The 27285-nt window shown below is 36.3% G+C and overlaps 1 protein-coding gene across 1 annotated transcript; it reads right to left on the bottom strand.

Moving 5' to 3' along the window:
* On the bottom strand, window positions 1-27285 carry LOC112502592 (putative amidohydrolase YtcJ). Its single transcript, XM_025106542.1, has 16 exons — window positions 27180-27285; window positions 26892-27079; window positions 25423-25524; window positions 23979-24051; window positions 21649-21755; window positions 21444-21567; window positions 20486-20680; window positions 20057-20142; window positions 12123-12230; window positions 11728-11823; window positions 11546-11644; window positions 8776-8850; window positions 6213-6344; window positions 5995-6110; window positions 3886-4188; window positions 1-214 (listed from the first exon to the last, which is right to left on the bottom strand). Exons 1-15 carry the CDS (start codon window positions 27259-27261, stop codon window positions 4014-4016), a joined length of 1758 nt encoding a protein of 585 aa, XP_024962310.1. The 5' UTR covers window positions 27262-27285; the 3' UTR covers window positions 1-214; window positions 3886-4013.

The following is a 27285-nucleotide window of genomic DNA, read 5'->3' as shown; positions in this document are numbered from 1 at the left end:
ATTCACAAAAAAAAATATACATGTATTATACCACCTTAGGTCCCAAAGTACAAAAAATTATCGTACAAAAATACATAGCCCAAAAATTCCAAATACAAGTTCTTGTACTTATCAACATTATCTACCAAAACTAGGTTCATCATAACTGATCTTCACATAGATATGTATATAAGAAAATATCACATTTTCTCATTTCACTTACCATCAGCAGTTCCTGCAATACATATTTAAAAATACAAAATGAGAGTTAGACCAAAAGATGTAGTGAGATCCCTTATTACATGTAATTGCAGGGTGAAGATCACCAAAACTTTTTTTAAAATCAACTTTTCACGTAAACAAATACATAATCATGTAATCCATATTTATCAGTACCTTTCCAATTCCCAAATCCAATCACTTGACTTTATAAAATAACATATCAAGCCAAAAAGGCTAGAACCTTTTAGGTTTCACATAACACATCTCTTAAACCTTTTTATCAGAAACAATGTTTATTCAAAGTCTCTGGCCAAAAGCCAATTATTCCTCAATAACATCTTCACTACAATAAGAACCATGATCCTGAATCTCTAAGTCACAAAGAAATAAGGACTCAAAACCATCGTACACTTAAAGGATATAATAGTAAGAGTTATATCATTAAACACACACATACAAATGTCATCCTTATATCCAAAGGTACATATCTCCTTGATATGTCACCTTTATTTCCTCATCAAAATTTACAGATTAATTCCAATCAGTATAGACTGAAGTCACAAATGTCCAGATGGAATATCATCTATAGTTTTAACCAGAAACAATTTCCAATCAGACATTGTATTCTTTCTTCCATTATCATCTTTAGAAAAAAAAATGTTATTAACATAAATCAATTTTAAAAGAATGATTTATAACTTATCCGATCACCCAAAAATATACCAGCCAGATTTCAAATCCGGTCAACTCTAAAGTCCGGTCAAACCTTGGCCAGATTACTCATCCGGACAACAATATCATTATAATTCAAACACATTAAATCCGGTCAAGCTTTTAAATAAATTCAAAGCAAAAACTTTAATCCGGTTAATACTCGACCTGACTTGCTCTACTCCGGTCAACACTATGACCGTATAACTCCAATCCGGACAACCCCACAACCGAACTAAGTCATATCCGGACAACACTTCAGCCGGATTAAGACAAGCCCGGACGGCACTATGACCGTATTCCTACTTCTCCGGTCAAAACCATGACCGGATTCACAATTCAAAAATCTTTCTAACACCCAATCCGGTCAATACTATGACCGGATATCCCCAATCTGGACAACACAATGTCCGATATTAAACCAAAATCCAGTCAACATGTATTTTCAAGATTCAAAACAGAATTTAATCTAATAAAGATGAAATTCATATGTTTCACAATGTAAAAACCACTCATCTTATGCAATCTTTGAAAACAAGATTACTTACTTTTCAACTTCAGTTTCCAAATCAGAACAAGCAATCCGAACAGGCTTCTCTCTCTCTCAATTCTTTCTCAGGTTTCAAAATGGCAAAGAGATTTACTTGTAAACCTCTTCACATATTTATACCCTTTATAATTATGGAAAGGAGACAACATGCACATGAAGGTTTATCCCATAAACAAAACCCATGGATGCATACTAATTCATGTATATGATTATACTTACATATATACAACCTCATGCATGCATTCACATTATGTGTATATATCTCTTATGCATAAAAAATACACATTTTCACATAATCAAATATAACAATTCATCATGTTTTTACGTAACCATATAACAAATAATCACGTATTAATTACCTCAGGTATCACACCCGGCCCAGTTTTTTAAAAACTAGCCGTTTTAAAAAAAAATAGTCGTTTATGACCGTTGGGACCTCTTTTTGATCCTTTTTTTTGTCTTTTTGGCCTTCTAAACCATATGTATCTGTGTGTGTCATTGAGATTCAAGAGATGGAAGAAAATTTAGAAGAAAATAAAATCGTCATGGGACTAAGCACAACGCCAACTACCGATACTGACGGCACTTACTCACAATATGACGATGATAAGGAACTCGACATTGATGACATTGATGACCAAGAGACTATTAGAAGAATTCAAGAGACCGAAACTCTTCAAATCAATCCAACATGGGATACCGATGATGAATAAGTGTATTTTCAAATAATTGAATATTTGAATGTAATTTTAATTATAATAAAACACATTTTTAAAGTGTATTTAAGTGACCCAATTACAAATCTTATAATGTATTCAAAAAATCTATCATTAAAAATATTTAGAAACAAATTTAAAAATTAAAAAAAATTGGGTAGGGACCGGGACAGGAATCGGTTATCCATAACCGGTTATAAAACCCCTTAACCGGGCCTAAGTATACTCGACGGGACCGGGACCGGGACCAGGACCAGGACCAGTTACGACCGACACTGTTTCGGCCCGGGACCGGATTTTGGCCATCACTACTTGAGACCCTGTAACCCAACATAAACCTGTTAAACCAAAAGGTAGGTCGAGACTGAACATTTTAAAGTCGATTACAACAAGAAGAAGCTCTAAAGGCAGAAGAGGCAATAGAGGTGGAGGAGGGACCCGAAGGGGGAGGATACCAACATATGCATATGCGGGTTTTTGTTATCATTCAAGCGCCGGAAAAAAATGATTAAGGTAAGTCATTATTTATTATTCGTATTCAAATGAAATCTATTTATACTAAACTATTACTTACACTTTGTATTTATTAAAGACATCATCAGGTGTGGTACAGCTACCATGGCCAAATGACACCCTTCTACATTCAATTTCACGTTTGGAGGACCAATTTGATCATGAAGTTCAAGAAGACCCGGATACTAGTGGTGATGGTGATGTTGATGGTGTACATGAAAGTCAAACAATTATATCTCAACCAGAAGTTAATGAGACTCTTACTTTAGATTAATTATCACTTTGTTATTGCAAACGACATAACTTTTGATGTATTCCTCTTAGTGGATGAACATATCCTTTGGGCATTTTTTTGGTATACTTTGTGAAAGTACGGGCATTTTTTTGGTATGTTTTATGAACGAATGAGCGTTTTTGTGATATATTTTTTAAAGGGATAGGCATATTTCTAGTATATTTTGTGAATGGATGTGCATCTTTTGGTATATTTTGTGGAAAGATGGGCATCTTTTTGGTATATTTCATGAGGGGATGAATATAATTTTTGTATGTATTAATTTACTTTAGCATAGCTTTTGTATGTTTCAGAATTAGTTGGACATTTTATGATTTTTCTCTATTTAATTGATTCATTTCATTTTGTTATCTGTGAGAGGAATTGTACATATCCTTTTGTTCAAGAATACAATTACGACAAAATTTACAGATTACTTTTTCCAAATTTTTATCGCATTATCTTGTTTTACAAGTTACAAAGATGTATTTAACAGATTTTAGAAAGTTTAAAGGTTTTATCAATAAAAAAAATAGTTTAAGGACTTAATTATTCAAAATCAGATAGTTCATTGGATTTTTTTAGACTTTTCCCAACTAAGTGTGAAAATAGCGGTCGCTGAAGGTAGATGAAGTGGCATAAGAAAATCAAACTCATCCAAAGACTCGTTATTGTTCTCATCATTCTTACCATAATTATTATTCTCACACGATCCCTAGTTTCTCTCTCTCTCTCTCTCTCTCTCTCTCTCTCTCTATATATATATATATATACATACATATATATAACTGTATGCATACGTAAACATCACATAATCTAATATCAGCCACATACATCATACCACATTAACAAATAAAACACATCATAAAGGGAGGAACCAAATGATCCTTTATAGATACACGTGAGATTTAGATATTTACCTCAGTAGTTATGGCTGCATCGGTCGCTCTCCAGCGTGTTCCAAAGACCATCACCAGATATGCATAGAAATCTCCTTTTGCAGTCGTGTACTTAAAACGGCATTTCTTCTCGGATGGTAAAATTGATCTCAAGGATAAGCCTGCAAGCCACCAACGTACGTGGCTGCAACCGAAGAGGTTCCTTGTGTTATGAAGTCGTCCCATGTATGAGCAGTCAAAATGACAAAATCGCCCATTTTGCCCACGGATAACGAGCCTATATCATCGTCAAGAAAGCATGCACAAGCCGCTGAAATAGTGTGCCTGTGAAAATGGGAGAACTCTTGGAAACATAAGCAAATAACCGAAAAAGAAGACCAGTAATCTGAATTATTGTAGGAGGACCAGTAAACTGCAAAACCAACACTAGAATGTAATATCTCAAAAGGAAGACCTTTTTTCTTGTTTCAATCATGTGAATAGAGTTGTAGATTGGGCCGGTCTGAAAATGGTAAGTTTCGGTTGTTTGATGGTGTTTTCGTGCAATACATTCACCATTTCCCATTCATCATCAAAACTAGACATAATCTTCAAAAACCCTTATTCAAGACTTTATATTTCAATAGCAGGTAATAACACCTTAGGATTTCTCTATGTTTCTAATTTAAAAAGATCGTCTTTTCTGATCATTCTTGGACTAACAAAAATCCAGTTATGGAGGGTGGAACCTCTACCTATCGTCACCGGCCACCACAATACCTGGTCAAGTGGTCATATGTGATGACACTCGATGCAGTTTGTCTACATTCTTTATCTGGTTTGAAAAAAGATGGGTATTTATCTAGTCTTACTAAAAGAATTGGTCCAAAAAAAGACTGGCCGTCCAGCCTGGTCTAGTCTGAAGACACCATGAACCGGTCTTTATGGTCTAGTTTGTTATGTCAGGCCCGGACCAAATTCCCATCTCTGCACATCAAGACTTGGTAGAAAAGTTCACGGCACATAAGAAAGATATATCTATATCTATATCTATATCTATATCTATATATATAGAGAGAGAGATGCTAATCAGTAAATCATACAAACTTACAAACCAGTTTTCATGTGTGAGCGTGAATGCAGTGTTTATACAGTATTGTTTCATATGTGAAACGTTAAGTATTATTTTGTGTGTGGAAAAAACAATTTTTTCTGTTAGTACTTGCATCAAGAAGAGAAACAGGTTCCAAAAACATTTCCAACTCACTGAAGAAATGCAAACAATAATACAAATATCAAGTTCATTGAAGATCAAGTTATAGGGGGTTAACAATTTGTAGTAGATGATCACACTGGAAAACCAAAGGAACTTCAACATCATCAAAGGATTCGAGCTTTCAAGGAAATGCATAAGAGATCTATAGTCCAATGCCCCATTGACTAAAAAAGATGATTGGGAATACCGGTAAAAGGCACAAGACCATGTTGGCTGTGTGGCAGTCCAACATCAAGCACTTGGAACAACTTAACACGCATGTTACCCCCTCCATCCCATAATAAAATCCGTCTTTTTTATTTTGAAAATTCAAATGAACACTTCTCTAATCCAATAAAAACAGGTTTTTTTTTCTTACACTTTTTAAAGCTTTGAATTATTTGTTGGAGAACTTCTTGTCTATGTTCTACTTTAGCTATCAATTTTCCTTAAAGATCAAAATGCTTTCTTGGCATTTAACCAAAGGACCCCTCATTTGATACTTTAAAGTCAAACGTGGCCTCGTTTTTTTGGGTACAGATGAGAACCTAAATTATGCAGTATAGGGTAATAAAGGCTGCAAATGATGCCACAGCATCCAAAAACTGACTTCTTTTCCTAATTTTCGTGGATCTAATATCACCTGAAAGATAAGGGAACATCATGTGTTAACTAATGCCTCACTTCTAATACTACAATATATCTTTTATATGTGTTCCTCTTTAATTGCACATTTGCCCCACATGACAAATCACGCAATACGATATTTGAATTATAAAAACAGCAAGTTTCTAGGCGAGTAGGCACTTGGAATTAATAGATTAAGGATGGCAGATGTCCAAGCATTTAAAAGAGTGAGAAAAAGCATAATCAAATATTATTTTATGTTCACTTACGCGTTTAAGGCATCAGTCAGCTTCATGCACTCTCCTGAATTCCAAGCTTTATCCCAACCAGGAGGTATCCTTTTTATTGCTGTCTTTATGCTATGCAGAGGATTAATATCTGCTACCTGAAATTTTGCCATCAGTAAAAAGTGATTATAGTGACCACCAAAGTTAGTGATCCATGGATTCTATGGACCTAAAAAGCGAGCTTTCAAAAGAGTTCTCACAGGCCAATCAGAACCAAATGCAACAGGTGTATTGCTAGCAAGGAGTGACTGGAATAAATAAGATCCTTTCTGCGCCCTCTCTAACCCAATTTTTTTAACTGCAGAGTCGGCATCGTCCAGCAAATGATCTGGCTGCCAATAATTGGGATCCAACATTGAGAAGCAACAATGAAAAATATGATCATGAGGTGCAAAGGAAGATTGAACAAATATGCATAAAGCAACATCGGATAGGGTTTTAAACCACTGATTTCAATTTACATTATGCATCCACCTTCAACATGAAAAAATATGTGCACCTTGACGTCAGAAATAGAGTACCCTATTATTCTTAATTTTACATAAGATAATCAACTTTCCAGTACATGTGAAGGCAGAAGCAGAGTATTTAATTTACAACAGGGTCAACAGTCGCAAATGGAGGACAAATGAACATTGAATTGTAAGTAGCATTAGATATAACACATCTAGAAAGGCAACATGAGCCAGTTGTTGAATAGATTCATGTTGCCATTCTTGATAAGAGTATAAATTAGATGCAAATGGCCAAAAAAGGAATTATTCAAATAAATAAATCCATGGAAAGTGACCATAAGCCTAATTTGGTAACCGTCTTTTCATCTGTCCTCCAAATCCTGTAGGCGGTGTCATTTGCTCAAGCCGGATGCAACCAATCATTATCACATTCCGGCCTGAGGTTGAATGCCATGTTAGCATGTTTTGAGAACTTTGTACCCTGCCTCACTCCTGTTTTCTCGTATATGACACATCTGGAGATATCCCTAGGTGATTAACTTCCAAGAGTGGGACAGCCAAAACCACGCCACGACCATGAAGGAATAGTTCTGATTTAACTTTTTTTGAGGATGATATCAGATGATAATTTGATTGGTATCAGGTAGTTAACAAGTGTTTATTATAATCAATACAAAATTATGGTTTGCCAAAAAGAAAGAGACATGTGACATGTGGAAGGTATTCAACAAGGCCTACACTCTAGCCCTATGTTGAGCCATGCAGGGTAACCATACACCTACGGTACATGAAGAAATCCTCCATCAAGACAAGAACCATATACTAGGGCCAAACAATCTAGGTTCACCTTAGGTTTATGGTTGTGAAGCTACAATTCCCATCCATGGTATAACAAATCATTTTTGGGAGATTTCTCTTATCCCCACATTCTACCCTCATTATTTCTTAGTGACCAGAAAGTTAAGACCTAAGCCATCAAATTGGCTCCACGTAACCATTTTTCTGCAATTGTCCCAATCACACTAGTGCTTTCATTGTATCCACCTCACACTCTCTCTAACCTTGCTCGAAATAGCAAAGACACTCCATCGTCATTCTAATTCTCTATTCCAAACACAAGCAATATAGGTACTACGGTGGAGGATCACAATCAGATTAACCGATCTTATTAAAATTGGTTATGGTGAGATAATGGGACTCTACTCTCCTTTAAGGAAGTTCGGCATACCAACCCTTGGAGGACTCAAAACCGAGATTTTCATTTAAATTTTTCCCGACATTATTCAAATATGTTTTGGAGGGGTAACAAGAAAATCACCAAAGCACTTCTTCAATCATTCAACTTGACATACAACTACTAGAGACACCTTTTTCTGCTGGTACTTGAACACAGAACAACAGTTCTTAGTCCTGCAAGGGTATTTTTTTAATCAGAGAGAATATGTTCCCATGTCCCATCAACTATTGGCTTGTTAAAAAATTGCGGTGCTTATTCTCCAATGATTCTAAATCTTAAGTACCAATGATGATTGAAAACTACCCCATGATCAAGGTTTGGTTGAGTAGTTGAACTGTCATAGTTGATATTGTGTTACAAGGTGCTCCAATATTAGTCAAGTTGGTTGTTCATATAGTCAGAGGTTGATTGCTAGATATTGTGTCCAGCCAAGAGGGATTCTAGCCTCTTCGCATAACACTCTTTCTTGCTATATTTTTTTTCTAGGGTCGAGCCACAATAAGGCATGTGCAATGCAATTTGTAAGTTGAAGCACTTAGTTTATGAGTTGCTTCATTCTATGATCGGTTTCCTGGACTTGTCTCATCACAAAGATACAGCTATGCAAATCTCCAGGAACCAATTTTTTCATGAATGTACAAATCATAAAGAGGTTGATTGTCACCTCATGCAGGTGCGAGAAACTAGTTGCACTTCTTGAGATCCTACATCTATTGAGTCTACTTTTGTTTGTTCTGCTTTGCTACTTGCAGATATTTTGATCAGGACTTCTCGGATGGCTAGAATTACCCGTACCACTAACAAGATGGAATGTTCAATACACATGTTCCAATTGAGGGGTGTCAGTAGTAGTTTATATTATTTATTCATTACTCTTTTCTCTAGCCTAGACCATATCATTTATCATATTTTCCTTGGTAATTGATAGTCTCTTTGGCTGGTTTCTAAGTTCCACAGCAGTATACTTGACAGTCCTGAGCTGCATAGACCAATAGTTCCAAGCAGCAGATTGATATGATGACTACTTTAAGAACATACTGGGCCATACAATAAGTCATGTACTTTAATTACCTGCACTGAAGCAATAATCCCCTGTTCGCTAAATTTGGCTACACTTCCATGAGTCAAATGTTGAGCATGTTCAATCTGCAAAAAAGGGCTAATCAATTCATGACAACATTTATGAATGACACCACTATTACTTGCACAAAAGTACTCCATTCTACAAGTATCTATTATCAACAAGACATGCACATTAAAGTGAACCAATATTGGATTTGTAGTTTTGTACTCACTATCATAACCCTTAAGATGTAGTATAATTGGGGATGGTATGGCTGTGGCTTACCATGGTGATGCATGGCATTGGTTCTTTAAAACGATGCTGTTCTAGTAAATTATTGCATGGGGGTATGGCTCTTTCGCCACCGTACCTCTACCCCCTATGCGAAATATTGACAGAACGTTGTTTTAAAGGAACCATAGCCTAGTACAGCTATGGTGAGCCACAACTCTTATAACTGCTTTTATACATATAATATCTAAAAAATTTAACCCCCTCTTCACCATATCCCATGAAAGTTGCAACATTTAACTTGGCACATAGTTAAAGGAAATGGTTGGACTATTCACCAAATATCTAAATACCCTTCATAAAGACAAATAAAAGGAATCGTGAAGACTTGTGCCAATACCCATAGGTTTGTTTTTGATGTCCATAATGTCAAATAGTTATTATAGCTTGGAAATGTTGCCATTTTCATGGAAAACCTCAAAAATAGAACTGGTGCAGTTTTGACGGAATGGGGGAAGTACAGTTTATTATGTCGTGATATTAAATATTCTTATTTCCATAATGTTATGTTGACTCTCAATCTCTAACAATGGAGCTCAAAAGACCCTTAGAGAAAGAGGCAAAAATCAAAACCAAAAGAAATGTGAAAAGCAAGTGAAGTGACAATGAGATGGAACAAAAATCTCAGAGCAGAGCACTGCAACTGCCTCCTCTATTCCTACAGCAACAAGACAAGAAACCGAATCCGACTGAGACGACATTTTATCAGCAGACGTGGACTATATCACAGAATCAAGAAGCAATCATAATTAACTTAGAAGCTCAAATAGACAGCTAGAAAACTACATATACAATAGAGCACATGATCTAAGAAGAAACCAAACGAGCAAGTGAAGGTTGTGATAACTAGAAACACAAAGCAACTTGAAGACCCCTTGATGAACAATGGTAAAAGAGATACAAGAGTCTGCAAAAAAGGTACGAGTTGTGGTCACAATGAACGAAAAGGCTAAAAAATTCTACTCCTTACCCTGGGGATGAAAACTATAGAATAAGTTAAACAAGATAAGTGGGATTCTTGGTTCTGTATTCCTAGAGGTGTTTGAACAGAATCACGTAGATGTATTTTCCATGACACATTGAAGTAAATGCCTGCTCATGCAAAGTTCTACACAAAACTCTATCTAGCAAAAGGATTAAGGAATAAGGAACAGTATGCTCACTGCTGACAGAGGGATGCAGTGCCATCACGAACAAAAATATTAATTTACCTCAATGACTCGGGGAGTTTTCAACCCTACGTGCAAGGCATTCTTAATTTGAGTAAAACCTTGTATCAACTACGATTTTCAATACCTTGTCTATTAAAATGTACCCGTTGCATGATTGCACACGCTCTTACGTGTACTTGCTCTCCTGTTCCTTCTTTTTTCTGTTTTACAATCCGGGTCTTCACAAAAGCAACCTCTCTACCGCTTGGGGTAGAGGAAAGGTTTGCCTACATCCTATACCCCCCCCCCACAAATTACCCTACCTACGTGAGATTTACTGGTTTATTTGGTTTGATTAATCTACTTTCAGGCATAAAATGTTATTTCAGCTAGGATATAATACTTGGTGAGCGGTGTAATACTGATTACAACAAAACCAAAGTGTCATGCATGCATCTAGAAGCCCAAGACCATTCCTAGTGTTATTCTAGAATAGTTAGGAAGGGGTAATTTGTGGTATTTCTTAGAATAAATATTTAGTATAAATAGGGGGTTGCAAGGGGTGGGAGTCATGCAGAAAATAGTGAGTTGTATGGGAGATACTAGCATCTCAAATAGCTAGACGTTTTCTTTACTTTGTTGCTTTTAATCCAAGCTAGGTCGACGACCTTATTCTAATTTCTGTTCTGGATTTACTGGTTCATAACACAAAGATGCTAACTTATCATCATCACACAACAAATTGGGAGCACAGGATTGTCAGGTGCAATATCCAATGCTGGGTGCAACATTTAGAAAATGCAAACCTAAGATCAGTGTATGCATGTTAATTGTTACATATGATTAATACACACACACACACATATATGTATATGTGTGTATGAGAGAGAGAGAGAGAGAGAGAGTAAATGAAAGATAAATTGGAAAGGGAGAACCATTTAAGTATTTAAACCCATAATAATAGTCTATCAAATTAGTTATAGTATAATTATTGTAAGAAAAAGAATACAGGACTGGTAATCACAAAAAAATAACAAAACATATGCATTAACAAAAACTAGTCATCGTCTTGATCACATTAATTTCACCAATCATTATTATCATCATCATCACGACCACCATTAGTACATGGCTCTTAGTTTGGTTCATCGTGTAAAAATTTAAAGGAAATAGAAGACGGGCTGAGTAGTGGTACGCATACTGCACCCACTACGGATAGGTACCCTGAATCAATTACCGGTGCATCCAGTGTGCTGCTAGATGTATATAGGTTATACAGAATGGTGGGTGCAGACAATTATTGGTTATCGATTATAATAATTTTAGAAACATATACCCGAAATCTCCGATCCCTCTTCCCATTTGTTGAAACAACTGATTTGTACATATCCAAGACCAAGTCATTGGCCTTGTCTCCAATAGCATGAATAGCAACCTGATGAAGAAATTGTTGTTAACTAAAAAGTTGTTACACATGCAGGTAGAAGCACACAGCTAAGGATAAAATAAAAAAGGTACCTGGAGGCCAAATTTGTCAGATTGGACAGTCATATTAGATAGACTTTCGGTGTCTGTAACTTGGAGGCCAACATTCCAAGGCTCATCAGCATATGGCTGCAGGAAATATGAACGAACTGTTATATAACATGGACTTGATAATAAATTAGAAAGCCAAGTTCAAAAAACATTGAAAATGTATTCCCATAGTGGAAAGAATAACCATAGACCTCACAAAAACTAAGCATCACAAACACCATGAATGCATTGAAAGTTTTACAATGCAAGCATCCCAAAGTATATAGTTGTAGAGTGCAAACACCTCAATCCATCTATAGTAGTATGGTCCAAGTATTCCAACGGGATCAGCAAGGGCACTGAGGGATTACAGAGAAACAAATTAGAATTATTCTTACCTCATGAAAAAGTGCACTGTTAGACCCCAAGGACCCGTCAGCAAAAGCTTTAACACCACCTAAGAATATCCACTGGCTCAGCCTACGGCCTGTTGTTTGTACTACATCCTAAAAAAGAAACAAGGCCATCAAAGTTGGTGTTAATATGTAATTTATTAACAGAAGTGAACATAATTTTGAATTGTAAATAAAGGAAAAATAGAAAGCATATTGGCTAAATATAGATAAGCGGTGCTCCAAACAACAGTAAGAAAAAGCAAAGAGTACTAAGAAAGAGTGGAAGATATCAAACATACACCACTTTGTAAGATACTGTCAGCAAGTGAATTGTCAGAAGTAAGAAAACATAACGGTATAATAATATTTTTAAACATGCTGACTTGGTATTGCAGAACAGATAATTGGTAAGCTTGATAAAAAAGTAAGAGCAAAAACAGTCTGCTAAATTGCAATCCCAGTGAAGGTGAACATATTTTCTGATATGAATAAGAGTAAGAAGCATCAGTGGCTCCCTAGATGTTTTTTTTCCAAATATGTCAGGTGGACCCTGACTTGAAAATTTTAGCTTCTAAGTGATCAAACTGTGACATGAATGACAAAAACAAACGGCACCAAATCTCATGATTTTTGACTCAACTAGCTAAGGGAATATATGCAAACCGTTATATTCCAATATGGAACCTTTGAGAAAATTAAAGAGGTAATTAAAAATCAGTGCCGGAGAGAATAAAAGGAATACATCTAAATTGGTTTAAAGCATAGGCCTATACTTCATAAACAAAAGTGTCGTCTAGATTGTATAAAAGCACCTATTTTGTTTAAATTGATACAGGTGGTTAAATGGGTGGGCAGGTCAAAATATATTACAGGCGAAAATGGGTAAGCTTTTAGAATAGCAGGGGTTGGGTTGACCATCCAACAATTTAATTGTCCATTTTTTAATTTCATAAATAACTAATATAATAATATGATTAAACAACTATTATTAATCCAACTTTTTTCAAATAAAAGCAATTTAGGAGGTTGTAAGCACTTGACTATACTTGGTGTGACTTTTAAATTGTTTGACCCATTTGACCTGCTTCCTTTTTCAGCTAAACATTTTTATTTTACCCATTTGGCCCGTTATTAATAAAATATAACCCAAGTTGACCCATTTTCACATATATTGCCCCCTATAGAACATTCCTTCTCCACAATCCATAATAGAGTATTGGAAAACCTCAAGTACAGGAAGACAATAACTAGATGTGATAAGTTTTCACTGGAAATGGATACAAGAGTTCTCTTCAGAAATATGAGAGATGATATCGCCACTGTAGGAGAAATTGGTATAATAATGTGTAGAATAGTAACCAGATATGGATTAATAGAGAGTTATAGATGGACTCTAATAAGGAAACGTTTGTAGATAAGTGCTTTCCCATATTGTTTGGAGCTGTAGTTGTAGTCTATCTCCTAATCTTTACTTGTATATATAGTTCCTTATGTTGTCATCAACATATAGTAGAAAATAATATTCTTCCTACTTCTCTAAAGCTTTTATTCCTACTTCTCTAAAGCTTTTATGGTATCAGAGCTCTAAAAATCTTTGATTCTTTTCTTGATTTTTTTCCCTTAAAAACTCCGGCGTGAAATGCGTTTAGTCAATAACCACCATGGGATCAGACTCAGAAAAATCGAACCAGTCAAAAAGCATTCCTAATGCTGCCAATTCCGAAAATATACCCTAACCCAAATCGTAAACATAAACGCACCCACTGGCTAAATTCGTAAACGATTACAAATAGAAACAGAATTACAGTAGCTAGAATTTCTTATTTGGAACAAATAAGATTGAAATTGTCGGCCAATCTTTATCGATACATAATTGATACGCTTCCCAGACTTTCGAGAGGTCTGGGCATCTCTCCCTGAGCTTACGCTCTCAACAGAAATCACCAGAAAGTGAAAACAGAATACTGACTATGACTAACAGCTTCCTATTTAAGCAAAACAGAATTACCAATCTACCCCTCCCTCTTATTCGTGTCTACAGCAAAGACTAAATAGACTCAATTAACTTCCTCTTCTATAAGTGAACCTCAAAGGAGGTTTATCAATACTCCCCCCCAAAAAATTCACCTTGTCCTCAAGGTGACAACTAAGAAATTGYTGAAGAAGTGCCTCAAGATTCTCCCAGAAAGCTTCAAAATCTGACAACAATACCGGACTGGAGAAAGGACCCATACTCGGTTGAATAACTCCTGCCTCGAGCATCTCTTTTACCAATTTCTCAATTTCATCTTTCTGATAACGAAGGTAATAGTATGGCCGAACATTAATCGTTTTAGTCACTTCCTTTAACATAATCCCATGCTCCCTACCCCTCTCCGGTGGTAATCCCGGCGGCCTGTTAGTAACTGATTCATATTTTCTTAGTAGTGGATCCAAAACAACATTTGGTTCTGTCATTTCCTCCGAAAATACTGAACAAGTACCCAATTCCACCAACACACCCTGTCCTTCATGGTTGATCACCTTTCCGAAAGCTTTTAGCGACACCATCGAACGTCCCAGAGATGGATCACCCTTTAACGTAACRGATTTTCCCCCACAAGTGAATTTCATCACTTGTAACTTCCAATTAACATACGTAGCTCCCAAAGACTCCAGCCATTGCATCCCTAAGATTACGTCACTATTACCCAAACCCAAAGGCAGAAAATCTTCCCTTATCTCAACTTCTGGTAAAAACAACGTTATCCCCTTGCAAATACCACTTCCTTTCTCCATGTTTCCAGAACCCAAAGTAATAGTATATTCACCATTAGCTTCTACTTTTAAATTCAGTCTTTTCACTAAATCGAATGATATGAAGTTATGTGTGGCCCCACTATCAATTAACACTACCACCTTTTGTCCTTCAATCCTTCCTTCCAACTTCATAGTTTTAGGATTAGTCAAACCCACAACTGAATTTAAATGTACCTCTACTTTTTCAGTAACTTCAGCTGCATTGCAAGCTCTTTCCTCCGTTTCCGGTGTCGTATCATCAAAAACATCCTCTTGAACTAGCAATACACTCATCTGCTTCTTCTTACACTTATGGCCAGGGATGTATTTTTCATCACATCGATAACACAAACCCAATGATCTTCTTTGTTGTACCTCTTGATCAGACAGACGTCRGAAACCGRTRCTTGCTTTATTTGTAAATGACGGCGAATTAACAGAACTAACGACGCTATTAGAGCCATGATTAGAAAAATTGCTTTTYGACTCCGAATTAGAATAAAAAAACGAACCTGTCTTCTTGCCATATCCCTCATACTCCTCTCTCGATAACACCTTGTTTTTTAATTCGATCTTCATGGCTACCTCCATTGCTTCGCTAAGTGTCAACGGATCCAAGAGTCTTAATTCCACTTTAATAGATTCTTCCAATCCATTAATGAATTAAGAAAATCTGTTCTGGAATTCCGTCTAACGGTGCCGCAAACTCGACAAATCTCCTTCTATAATCTTCAATTGATCCTTCTTGTCTCACCGATAGAAACTGTTCACACAACGAACCTGCTGTCAACGACCTAAATTGTCTTAACAACAAATGTTTCAGATCCTCCCATCTTGTAATAGGGTGTCGCTTATGCTCCCACTGGAACCACTTTAGTGCATCTCCTTCAAAAGAAATAAACGACACGTCAATTTTCTCTTCTTGACTCAACTAATTCAACATGAAATAACGCTCAGCTCTCAAAATCCATCCGTCGGGATCTCTGCCATCGAAAACAGGGATCTCTAATTTGCGCCCCTTCACCGCCGAAAATCGATTCTGATTATTTCGATTTCTGTCKCYTTGTTCCMCTCTTGCAGCTGTTTCTTCATCGGACGAATTGGACGTGTTCGTTCGATTTACAAAATCRTTCCTCAAATCTTCGATTTGTTGTACAATACGCTCCAGGTTTMTTTCGATTGATCCTACGCTACTCTCCAAATCTTCAATTCGATTGTTAACGCTTCGAGTCGTGACATTCGCCATCCCTAATCGTAACGAGCTCTGATACCAATTTGTTATACCCTAGCCCAAATCGTAAACATAAACGCACCCACTGGCTAAATTCGTAAACGATTGCAAACAGAAACAGAATTACAGTAGCTAGAATTTCTTATTTGGAACGAATAAGATTGAAATTGTCGGCCAATCTTTATCGATACAGAATTGATACGCTTCCCAGACTTTCGAGAGGTCTGGGCATCTCTCCCTGAGCTTACGCTCTCAACAGAACTCACCAGAAAGTGAAAACAGAATACTGACTATGACTAACAGCTTCCTATTTAAGCAAAGCAGAATTACCAATCTACCCCTCCCTCTTATTCGTGTCTACAGCAAAGACTAAACAGACTCAATTAACTTCCTCTTCTATAAGTGAACCTCAAAGGAGGTTTATCACAATCTCTCTCTCCAAATTACAAGCTTTAAGCTATCCGGATCGAACTACCTTCAATGGTCTTGATCTCTCCAACTCGTTATTCGTGGGAAGGGGAAGCATGGCTACACCGGTAGCTCCATTGAAAAACCCTTATCCACACATCCCTTTTTTGTTGAATGGGGTATTCAGAACACCATGGTTATGGCATGGCTCATCAACTCGATGCAAAACAGCATTGCAGAAATTTACCTCCTTTACCCTACGGCAAAATCTATCTGGGATGTTGCCGCTCGCTCCTATTCAGATCTCGAAGACTCCTCACAGATGTTCGAGCTTCGAACTAAGGCTCGAAATCTGAGACAAGATACCGGTAATGTTACTATGTACTTTAATGCGTTAACTAAACTTTGGCAAGAATTGGATCTTTTTTCTCAACCTGAGTGGAAGGATCCAGTAGATGCGGAATTATACAAGAAGATGCTTACCAAAGAAAGAACCCATGATTTCTTGGCTGGTCTTGATTCCTTATTTGATGATGTTAGAGGACGTATTCTCGGCATTAAACCCCTACCAGTAGTCGATGCCATCTTTGCCGAAGTTCGCCGAGAAGAACATTAGAAAAGGACCATGATTACAAGTCCAATTCTTAATGGAACACACATCAAGTATGAAACCATTGCCATGGTTGCACATAATTGTGGACCTCGCAAGCCTACTCTTCGATGTGACCACTGTCAACGTCCCCATCATACAAAGAGTACTTGCTGGAAGATCCACGGAAAACCTGCTGATTGGGTACCTTGGAGCCAACGAATTCCAGAAAGTAAAGGAAATCCAACAACCCAAATATCAGGATCGTCTTCTTCCTCCAAACCTATGGATGTTGTTTTTTCCAAGGCCCAGCTTGAACAAATTGGGCAGCTCTTAACGTCTTCAACCTCACTTCGGCTTGTGGTAACCAACAAACCGAAGATATTCCAGGTGAGTCATGGATTGTGGATTCCGGAGCATCAGAACACATGTCTAGTCATAAGTATGTCTTTGAATCCTTAAAGCCTTGCCCAGTTACAAGAACAATCACCTTAGCAAATGATTCTATAGCTCCTATTGAAGGAATTGGTACAGTTGAACTTACACCCTACTTGATTATCCATGATGTTCTATTTGTACCAACTGTCGTACAATCTTATCTCTATTGGTTGTTTGACCTCATATTCCAAGTGTCTGGCTAATTTTTCTGAATATTGGTTCTTTTTCATGATCGGGTATCGGGGAAGACGATTGGTCGTGCTAAAAGACTTCTGGATTATACTACTTCCATCCAAATCTGCCACAAGCTTTCTAGTTCATGGATCTACTACCTTAAATCTTTACCAACGAATCAGTCTTCTTCATCAAAGACTCGGCCACCCTAGTTTTTCATACCTTAGGTTTGGTACGCAGACTGGGTGGGACGGGATGGGACAAAGAAAAATACTCCCATGTTTTGTATGACATGGGACAACATGGGTCAAAATTTTGATTTCATGGGACAAAAATTAATTTTTTAACTCCACCAAAATAGATGGAACAACATGGGACTAAATGAAAGAGATTACAAGATTACCCTCATTCTAAATCTAAAACAAACGCCTCCAACTAGTTCACGTCCATATCACCTAGTTCACGACTTCTTCCCCATATCAACTCCATAGTTCGATTTCTTCAGTTCACGACTTCTTCAACAACAGGTACGCTTTCGATCTCTCATCTTCACAATCTGTTATGATCTAGGGTTTTAGACTCGATTTTTTAATCTGGTTGGTGTCGACTTTAGAGTCGATTATAAGCTTCGATTTCAATTTTCTGGTTTGGTTCTCGATTTTAAGTCTGGTTTGATTTTCTGGTTTGTTCTTGATTTTAGACTACAATATAAGCTTCTTTTCCATTTTGATTTTCTGGTTTGGAATGTGATTTCTCGAATGTGATTTCTAGTTCTGGTTTGGAATGCAATTTTCTGTGATGAACTTGGGAATGGAGATTGCAAGAACGAAATCTACAATTAGCTTGTCTCAAAGGGAATATACCTTGGACTTGCTCAAAGACATAGGGATGCTCAGTGCTCGGCCCGCCTCTACTCCTATGGATTCTCCTCTAAAGCCTTATGCTAGTTTTATGGTTCCAATCGACAGGGGGAGATTCCAATGTCTTGTTGGTCGACTGATATACCTCGCACATACCTGGTCTAATATTATGTTTGCAGTTAACTATGTAAGCCAATTCATGCATTCACCATCCCAATGCCATCTTGATGTTGCTCACCAAATCCTACGGTATCTTAAAGGAACACCGGGTCATGGTTTACTATTTAAGAAACAAGACAATCAAAGTAAAGAAGTGTTCACAGATGCAAGTTGGGCAAGTTGTCAAACTAACTAGCATTCTACCTCAAGTTAGTGTTCTTATGTGTTTGGCAACCTTGTCACATGGCGAAGCAAGAAGCAGGGAGTGGTCTCAAGAAGCAGTGTTGAAGCCGAACTATGATCTACTGCCCTAGGTGTGTGTGAAGCACTTTGGCTAAGAAGATTACTGTGTGAATTAAGAATCCGAGTACTACACCCAATGACTATTTGGTGTGATAATAAAGCTGCTATCGCCATGACACATAATCCAGTTCGTCATGATTAAACAAAACATGTTGAAGTGGATCGACATTTTATCAAGGAGAAAATTGACAGCGGAATCTTGAAAGTCTCCTACATTTATGCTACTCAACAAGTGGCCGAGATCTTCACTAAAGCGCTAAGTTTACCACCATTCAACACGTTAAAAGGCAAGTTTGGATTGTATAACATATACCATCCAGCTTGAGGGGGAGTGTAGAATAGTAACTGAATATGGATTAATGGAGAGTTCCAGATAGACTCTAATAAGGAAATGTTTGTAGATAAGTGCTTATCCCATATTGTTAGGAGTTGTAGTTGTAGCCTATCTCCTAATCTCTATTTGTATATATAATTCCTTATGCTGTAATCAACATATAGTAGAGAATAATATTCTTCCTACTTCTCTAAAGCTTTTATTCCTACTTCTCTAAAGCTTTTATAATGCAACTGCTAAGCAATATATGCAGAAGGGACGAAAAACAAATAACCGTTGGAAGAGGGGAGTAAGTCATCCATTACTGACAAGTCTAAAGCAGGAGGTTGTTATGGGGGCACACATTCACCTTTTAGATACACCATTCTGTAAATTCAAAGGAAATGGTGATGACATGCCATTCATTCAAACCTTATTCAAATATGGATATATGTACACAAAATTATAGTGTGCTGATCACGCTGGTTACAGATGCTTCCTAATTATTAGTATGGAGAAAAGAATGAATGAGAGTCGAAGAGTAGGAATTCCTAACTAGTCAACAGAACTACACAAGCATTCAAATCAATTCACATGAGCTCTGTTTTTTGAACAGTATGTTTTATAATTAATAGCTATGACATAGAAAGGTTATCATGAAGTAGGATTCAACTAGAGCCATACAAGCAGATGTGACCATGTCGGCATTGGAAAGAAAAGGCAAACCCTGATCATCATTCTTCCAGATAAATCAGCCCATTTGTAAACATCTGCAGTTAACATGTAAGTCAAGACTTGGTCAACGGTAGTTCAGGCTTTCAATGCTAGTATTGTAGACCCACTTAACTTATTTCATGAGATTCTCGCACAGGCATAATAGTAAATAGAAGTAGTTGAATGGATTAACAGATGGCATAAGAATGGACTGATTCTGCCTCCACGTAACGGGGTACAATGCCCTTTCTAGTTTTACAAAGACATGATAATCTTAACAGACCAACAGTTGGTATTTATTCCCATGTTGAGTTATCCTATCCTACCCATATATGGTAATATGCCTGATGAATTAATGATAGAAATGATATGAATGGAGTAGTAAACAAACTGATAAACCTGTAAAATCTTCCCATGAATGTTTTAATGGAGCTCCAGGAAAATATCTTCCAAAATCAACAATGGTTGTGACACCCCTCATCAAGGCATACCTACTAGCTCGTTCCAATGCTTGCCTTCTTTCTTCGACTGAGACCTCCGGAATGCAAGAAAGAATAACCTTCATTGCAGAATCAATCATCAGGCCTGTAGGTTCTGCATATAAAGATTCCAAAAACATGAGTGAGCAAGCCGAAGCTGTCTTCTACTCATTACTTATTAGGCCATAAGTTTAAACATATTACAACTCAACCAGATCCATTTCCTATTCTTCAAACCAATGAACTGTTAATTGCACATTCCTTCCCATGTGTGGAATGAGCACCCATGTTCTCACCTCCACAAGATCTCCATGTGCCTCTTTGATGTTACTTCAGAATGCAACAGCCACACATACAACCTATGTGGATTAGTATATCACAAAACTAAATAAAAGAAAAAGCAAGTAATTCCTATATAAAAGTTTCACGAGCGCCATGGTCTTTTCATGGATCCTTGATTGAGGATGTAATAAAGGTTGGCAATAAGAATATATGAGCCTCACTCCTCGGTAACTTTTGTTAAGCATCATCTTAATCACCAAAACTATGAATACTATGTCAAAGCTTCAACTTGCCAAGACTAATGTTGCTTCTACAACTTCAGGTTTACACCATGTCGTTTAAAAACAATGCAAGTACCAAACACATACACCTATCAATAGATTTTGTATTGAGAAAACACTATATAGATGTCCTAAGTACCACATACAGAGGATTACACAAATTAGCATGCATGGAAGCACATGCATTTGAAGTTCCACTTACTTGCTCAATGCTCATTTCAGCAGAAAATTTCAAATGAAAGTGGGTTGTGCATTAAGAAATAACCCAAATGACCCATACCTTAAAAGTACAAACCGAGATAATGAACAAGTTACCTCCATCTGCATTCCTGCTAATAGTCCCACCAACTGGATCTTGCATACTACTGTTAACCCCAGCTATTCTTAGAGCCAGAGAGTTGGCCAAGCCCATGTGACCATCCATCCTTGAAAGCCATACCTGCATATGGAGTCAAAGATCAAAAACCTTGAGCAAGATCGAGTTTTCAACCTCATATAATTTGTATGCGGTATTTCTTACAGGATGATGAGCTGTAATGTCATCAATCCAAGAGGCTGACGGCAATTCTCCTCCCCAAAGATCATTATTCCAGCCACCACCCAATAACCAAGAACCTTCTTTCATGTCTACAAAGATGTTGAGATGTATATCATATAGAATTGTAGATTCCATAACCACTTTTACAATTTCTAAAATACCCATGATGAGGAAAAGCAAAATGCAGGGCCGACCCTGGGGGAGGGCGGTACGGGCAAACGCCCTGGGCCCAAAAATATCAGGGGCCCAAATTTTTCCCTTAAAATACAATAGTAGTTTAAAAGAATTTAATAAATTAAAGAAACCCAAAAAATTGTAGCATATAATAAGAGGCAAAAAGAATTTAGTAGATAATAAGGGCCCAAAATTATATCAACTAATTACATTGGAGAAGAAAAGTTAAAAAAGAAAATTGGTCATTCATTATATGCTATTGTTTATTACCTCTCTAATTTTTTTTATCTCCAACAAGGTCCAATGATATTGATTATTGCTATCTCTATATGCTTGGTTGTTTTCGCGCTTCAACAATTCAATGTTAAGATCATGTGCTTGTTATTGCTATATATTTTTGTTGGATATTTTTATCAATTTCTGCTTCTATTGACTATTGCTATTTGGTTATCTTGTTCTAATTGTTTTTATTGACTATTGTTATCTATTTTTGCTTCTACAAAAAATATTTTACTATTGTTTGACGATCAATCTATTGTTCTTATAATTTATGACGTGTTTCATGGTTTTGTGATTAATCAATAAGTTTTTTCTACTAGATGTATTTAGTAATGTCTCTTATATATGTCATGTTCCATAAACTTTTAATCTTAACATCTTATTTTAGTTGAGCAAAAAAAAGGAAAAATTTTAATATTTTCATCAATTGCTTGACTTATGTATCCTTCATTGGGATTCCACCACATAACAAGACTCTATTTAAGTGCTCAAACAATCATTTGTTGAGCTTGCATATCGGGCATAAGTTTCAAAAGTTTTAAGAAGTCTTATGTCGACGATTATAATTTTTTTGTAAAATTTAATAGAGATTCGGGTTTTATAAGTTATTTGGAAGAACCAGATTTTCGTCGAGCCGTAATCAAAGGATCTATGCGCACTCAAAGGCATAAAGTGGTTATTTGGGGACCGTCTCTAGGAAATGCCCATTCCCCGCTTTTTTTCGAAAAAATGGAAAATTTTCCTTTTCCTATATCCGACCTAATGAAACTTTTTTCTAATATTAGAGATTGGTTGGCTATAAAGTCAGAATCAGAAATTTCAGATCAAAAATTTGAAATAAAAAAAACTACCAGAAAACGGGAATAGAAATATGGGAGAACATTCCACATAAACAAAAAACAAGAAGTATTCTGTTAATAGCTCAAGCAATTTTTAGAAAATATATTAAATTACCCTTATTAATAATAGCTAAGAATATTGGCCGTATTTTATTACGGCAATCTCCGGAATGGTATGAGGATTTCCAAGATTGGAACAGATAAATTTATTTAAGATGCAGCTTGGATGGTATTCAATTCTACAGAAAAAAGTTTAATTCATTATTTTTTCTTATTGGATCTCAATGGATCATCTTTTCTTTCATATTCTTATTGATCCTTATTTGTCTACTTGTCTAGAAAACCTTGATAATCTTCTTTATTATTGACCTCTCATTGACCCTCACGATCACTTCATTCACACGAATTCTCTTTTTGTATCAAAATAACAAATATTTCTTGTTATGAACTAAAAAAATTCTTACTTTTCATAAAATAAATTCAACCATAGTTTCTATACTCTTGGTTTCAAATTACCTAATAAGAAGTACGTAAATTTAAGTACTCTCTTATCTATAATAAAGATAAATAAGATTTCTTTCCTAAGTAAATTATTAACATTTCTTGTACTCAATTTTATACTAATATATTTATTGAATTTGTTTTCGTGCTTACCGAGGGTCACTAAAAAAAGTGAGCTTTGACGATGCGCCTTTTAGCGATGACATGTTTCCGCCACAAGTTATAACGACGACATGTTATATACTCTTTCTGATGATAAATGGACTTTTAGCGACGACAAAAGTCGTTGCTAAAAGCCTTGTTTTCTTACAGTGAGCCCTGTTTTTTCGTTCGCCCAGGGCCTATAAAATGTCAGAAACGGGCCTGGCAAAATGCAAGTGTAAATACAGAAAACGCTAGGGAACTCCTTTGGCTTAATAAGGTAAAAGTATCTCATACACAGCTACTAGAGGTGCTCCTTTTGAAGTGATCCTTAGATTATAGAGATTAGAATCTATGCAATGTGAAAGGAAGACTCACTTCTCACTGCTTCTTTAACCTTTCCAATGAAGTCATCTTTTGTGTTCACGCCTCGAACCTCCACCCGTGCCATCTATTTTCACTTCTCAGTCAATATCACAATTGCAAAAGAAAATAAGGAAAGTAAGGGGAAAACTTTGTGATGCATAACACATGGTAAATTACCATTCACCCTCATTACATATTTTCTACGTGTTCTTCAAAAGTAGGCATTGTTCATGAGCCATAATGACAAAAAGCTAATCATTTTCTCTGTACCAACCTCTTAAAAGTAAACTTAGTCATACTTATGAAGATAACAAGTGTGCCTAGAATTTCTTCATAAGCCATTTCCAATTCAATAGATTAAATTAGTTGATTAATTTGGACTCTGATCCATCTAGATAACTCATACTTCACAAACTGGTATGAAATAGTGAAATTGAATCCTCAAAGTTATTTCTCCAATTGAAACACAACAGTTTTGTGATAACATAACATTTATCTCCCAAAATAGATCATATAAACTCTATGGGTTACCGAGCTCAAGAATAAGAAAAGTCAAGTGGAGGTCTAACTTGGACACAAAGATGGAAGAACCAATAGTTTAACCTTGAAGGCCCCTTAAGCTTTCAAAAGAAATAAACATCATAGATAAACATGGCAGAAAATGATAGAAGCAAGAATCCAGAACGGAATACCCAATTCTCCAAGTGAAAGCTTTGCCATTTACATGTTTAGAAAGAACAAATCTCTAAGTTAGTAAAACCATTACAGTTAGAACCTGTACATTAACACCTGTATTTCAATGTACTACAAACTCTGAACCATTATGGCTGTCTGTGCTAGGTATTAACTGCCCCATTCATGACTTTGACCACACCTACAAACTTGAGTCCTGAGTACTAGTTTCCTATATTGCATCACAAAAGTGTACCTATTCCTATTTTGTATAAATGTAATTAACATGGTAAATAGCAATAGCTATTGGTAACTGCAATTTGGTAAGACTGACATACATGTGGGTAAATAGCAGATTCTAAAAGTAAAAGAATAATGAATAAATAGCAAATTCAGCGTTTCTAGAGGATAATTCCCTAATAAGTTTCACATATTCAGGAGAAAGTTTTGTTCGTTCAGTTCAGAAACACACTAATTCTTTAGCTATCTCAAATCTATTGCTTAATGTGTTCTTGCAAATATATTTCACCTCATACTAGTAGTTTCATGACATTGAAATTTACTAAAATTGAGAGAATACAGGACTACACTTTGTTTCAACAGACTATACACTTCTCCAATTATCAATTGACGAGACTCAGAGCGAACAAATAAAGAGCCATTATAAAGGGAATGACTTGCTAAGGGTTTAACTTATGAACTAAAAAACAAAAGACACATGTTAAAAAATAAAAAAATATAGACACGTATGTATATATGTAAAGAAGCTGAAGGATTGCAGAACCTGGAGTCCTCCAAAAAGCAAGTGGACATGAGAATCAATAAATCCAGGAACCACTACTGCTCCCTCAAGATTTAACTCTTTCGTTCCATACCCAGACACTTCCTGCATTTGAGTATAGACACACAAGCATTGAAAAACAAAATGAAATGCAAGTGAAATCTTCAAGGAAATGAAGTGTAATATTTATATATATATATATATACAAGAATTATTGGTGATTAAATCTAAAACATGTTCCTTGGCACCCATGAGAAGCTTATAAACGTGGACCCTGTGCACCACTTTCTTCATTTTTTTAGTAAAATCTAAAATCAAAGAGTGTGGTCCATGGTGCTAGCACGCTGCACTCCATTTCTATAAACCACTTAACTACTTTAATAGTAATATATAAAAATAAAAGGAGATTTAATTAAATCATGGCCTATCTAGAGTTACATTAACTTATAGATTAAGAAATTAAATTATCAACTATGGACACGCATAAACTAGCCAACAATAGTTCAATTTGGGCTTAGTTTGACTGCCCCACTGTTTTCGTATAAACACATACACAACTGTTAAAGGCTGAGACATGAAAGCCAAAAGTGGTAAGCCTGTAAAAATGCACTTAACAAGCCCAACAAGTAAGGTTACTACTTGAGCCACACCACTTCGAATTTTTGAACATGCCGTGTGCTCCTCAGATCAAGACAAATTATATGACATTCAGAATCAATGTAAGATAGTACTCTTTAGGTAAGATTCAGAACAGTGAAGCATGAGGACAAGAAAAAAGAAACAAGACCACGCTGCTAGACATCACATGCTTCCCATGCAATTGAAGACATTCTATGACGATTACAAAAGTATTGAGGTGTACAGACACATAAGAACTTAGAAATCTGAAAAACCGCCACAGGTTCACAGAACATAACTCTTTGTCTATGAACCAACACATATCCTCGAAGTCACAAAAGAACATAACTATATGGAAACAAATGTAACTAGAAGTGCAAAATGTCTGTCCATTTGTAGTAATTTGTATCAGCGAAAACTATCCTAAGATATACCCTTACTAAACACATAGTGTAACTGAACTTCAACAATCTTGTGTAAATCTGTGCATATTTATGTTTGAGTCCACTCACATATAACAACATTTGAGACTATATTGCAGTTCAATTATCACATATGGACAAGGTACCAAAAACCAAACTCACCACCACATAACAGATGGTGTAACAACACAAGCAATGAACAAAAATGCACATTCAAATGCGTCTTACCCCCCCCCCCCCCTAGAATGCAGAAATAACTATAGTCTGGATCATCAATACTTTAAACATCTCATATTTTAGGTATTGGACAGTTTTTTATGATGCCAATATAGAATATATCAGGTGCACACAACTTTAATGCCGAAAATTAAACTCTTTCATCATTCAAATATAACACTTCTTTTCCTGAAACTGGAAGTGACTATAATTCACCTGAACAAACGAATAATTGCCAATGCGGATAATTCTCCCGTCACGAATAGCCATGGAATCAGCAAAAAGAAGAGATGAATCGCTAGTGTATATCGTCCCATTGGTCACCAACAAATCAGCAGCAATTCCTGAAGTGGAAGAAAATGTTGATGGCAACCACCATAACCGGTTCCTCCATCTCCATTCATCTGTAAGAAAAAAAAAAATTGCTCATAATACGAATTAACACTGAAAAACAGGAGATATGGACATAAATTAATGAAATTGAAGATTCAAACAATATTTAACTGTGATCGTTGCGAATATGAAGTGAGAGTAGCAGAGATAGAAGAAGAACGAGTGAAGCTGAGATGACGACACAAGCATTCATGGCGTCTCGTTGCTTGGAATCTCG

This window comes from Cynara cardunculus, unplaced genomic scaffold, assembly GCF_001531365.2.
Source record: "Cynara cardunculus var. scolymus isolate 2C unplaced genomic scaffold, CcrdV1 Un_Scaffold_1623, whole genome shotgun sequence".
In the NCBI taxonomy this organism is placed as follows: domain Eukaryota; kingdom Viridiplantae; phylum Streptophyta; class Magnoliopsida; order Asterales; family Asteraceae; genus Cynara; species Cynara cardunculus.
Note: the sequence above shows the minus strand (reverse complement) of the source record. Positions and strands in the feature narration are given on the sequence as shown.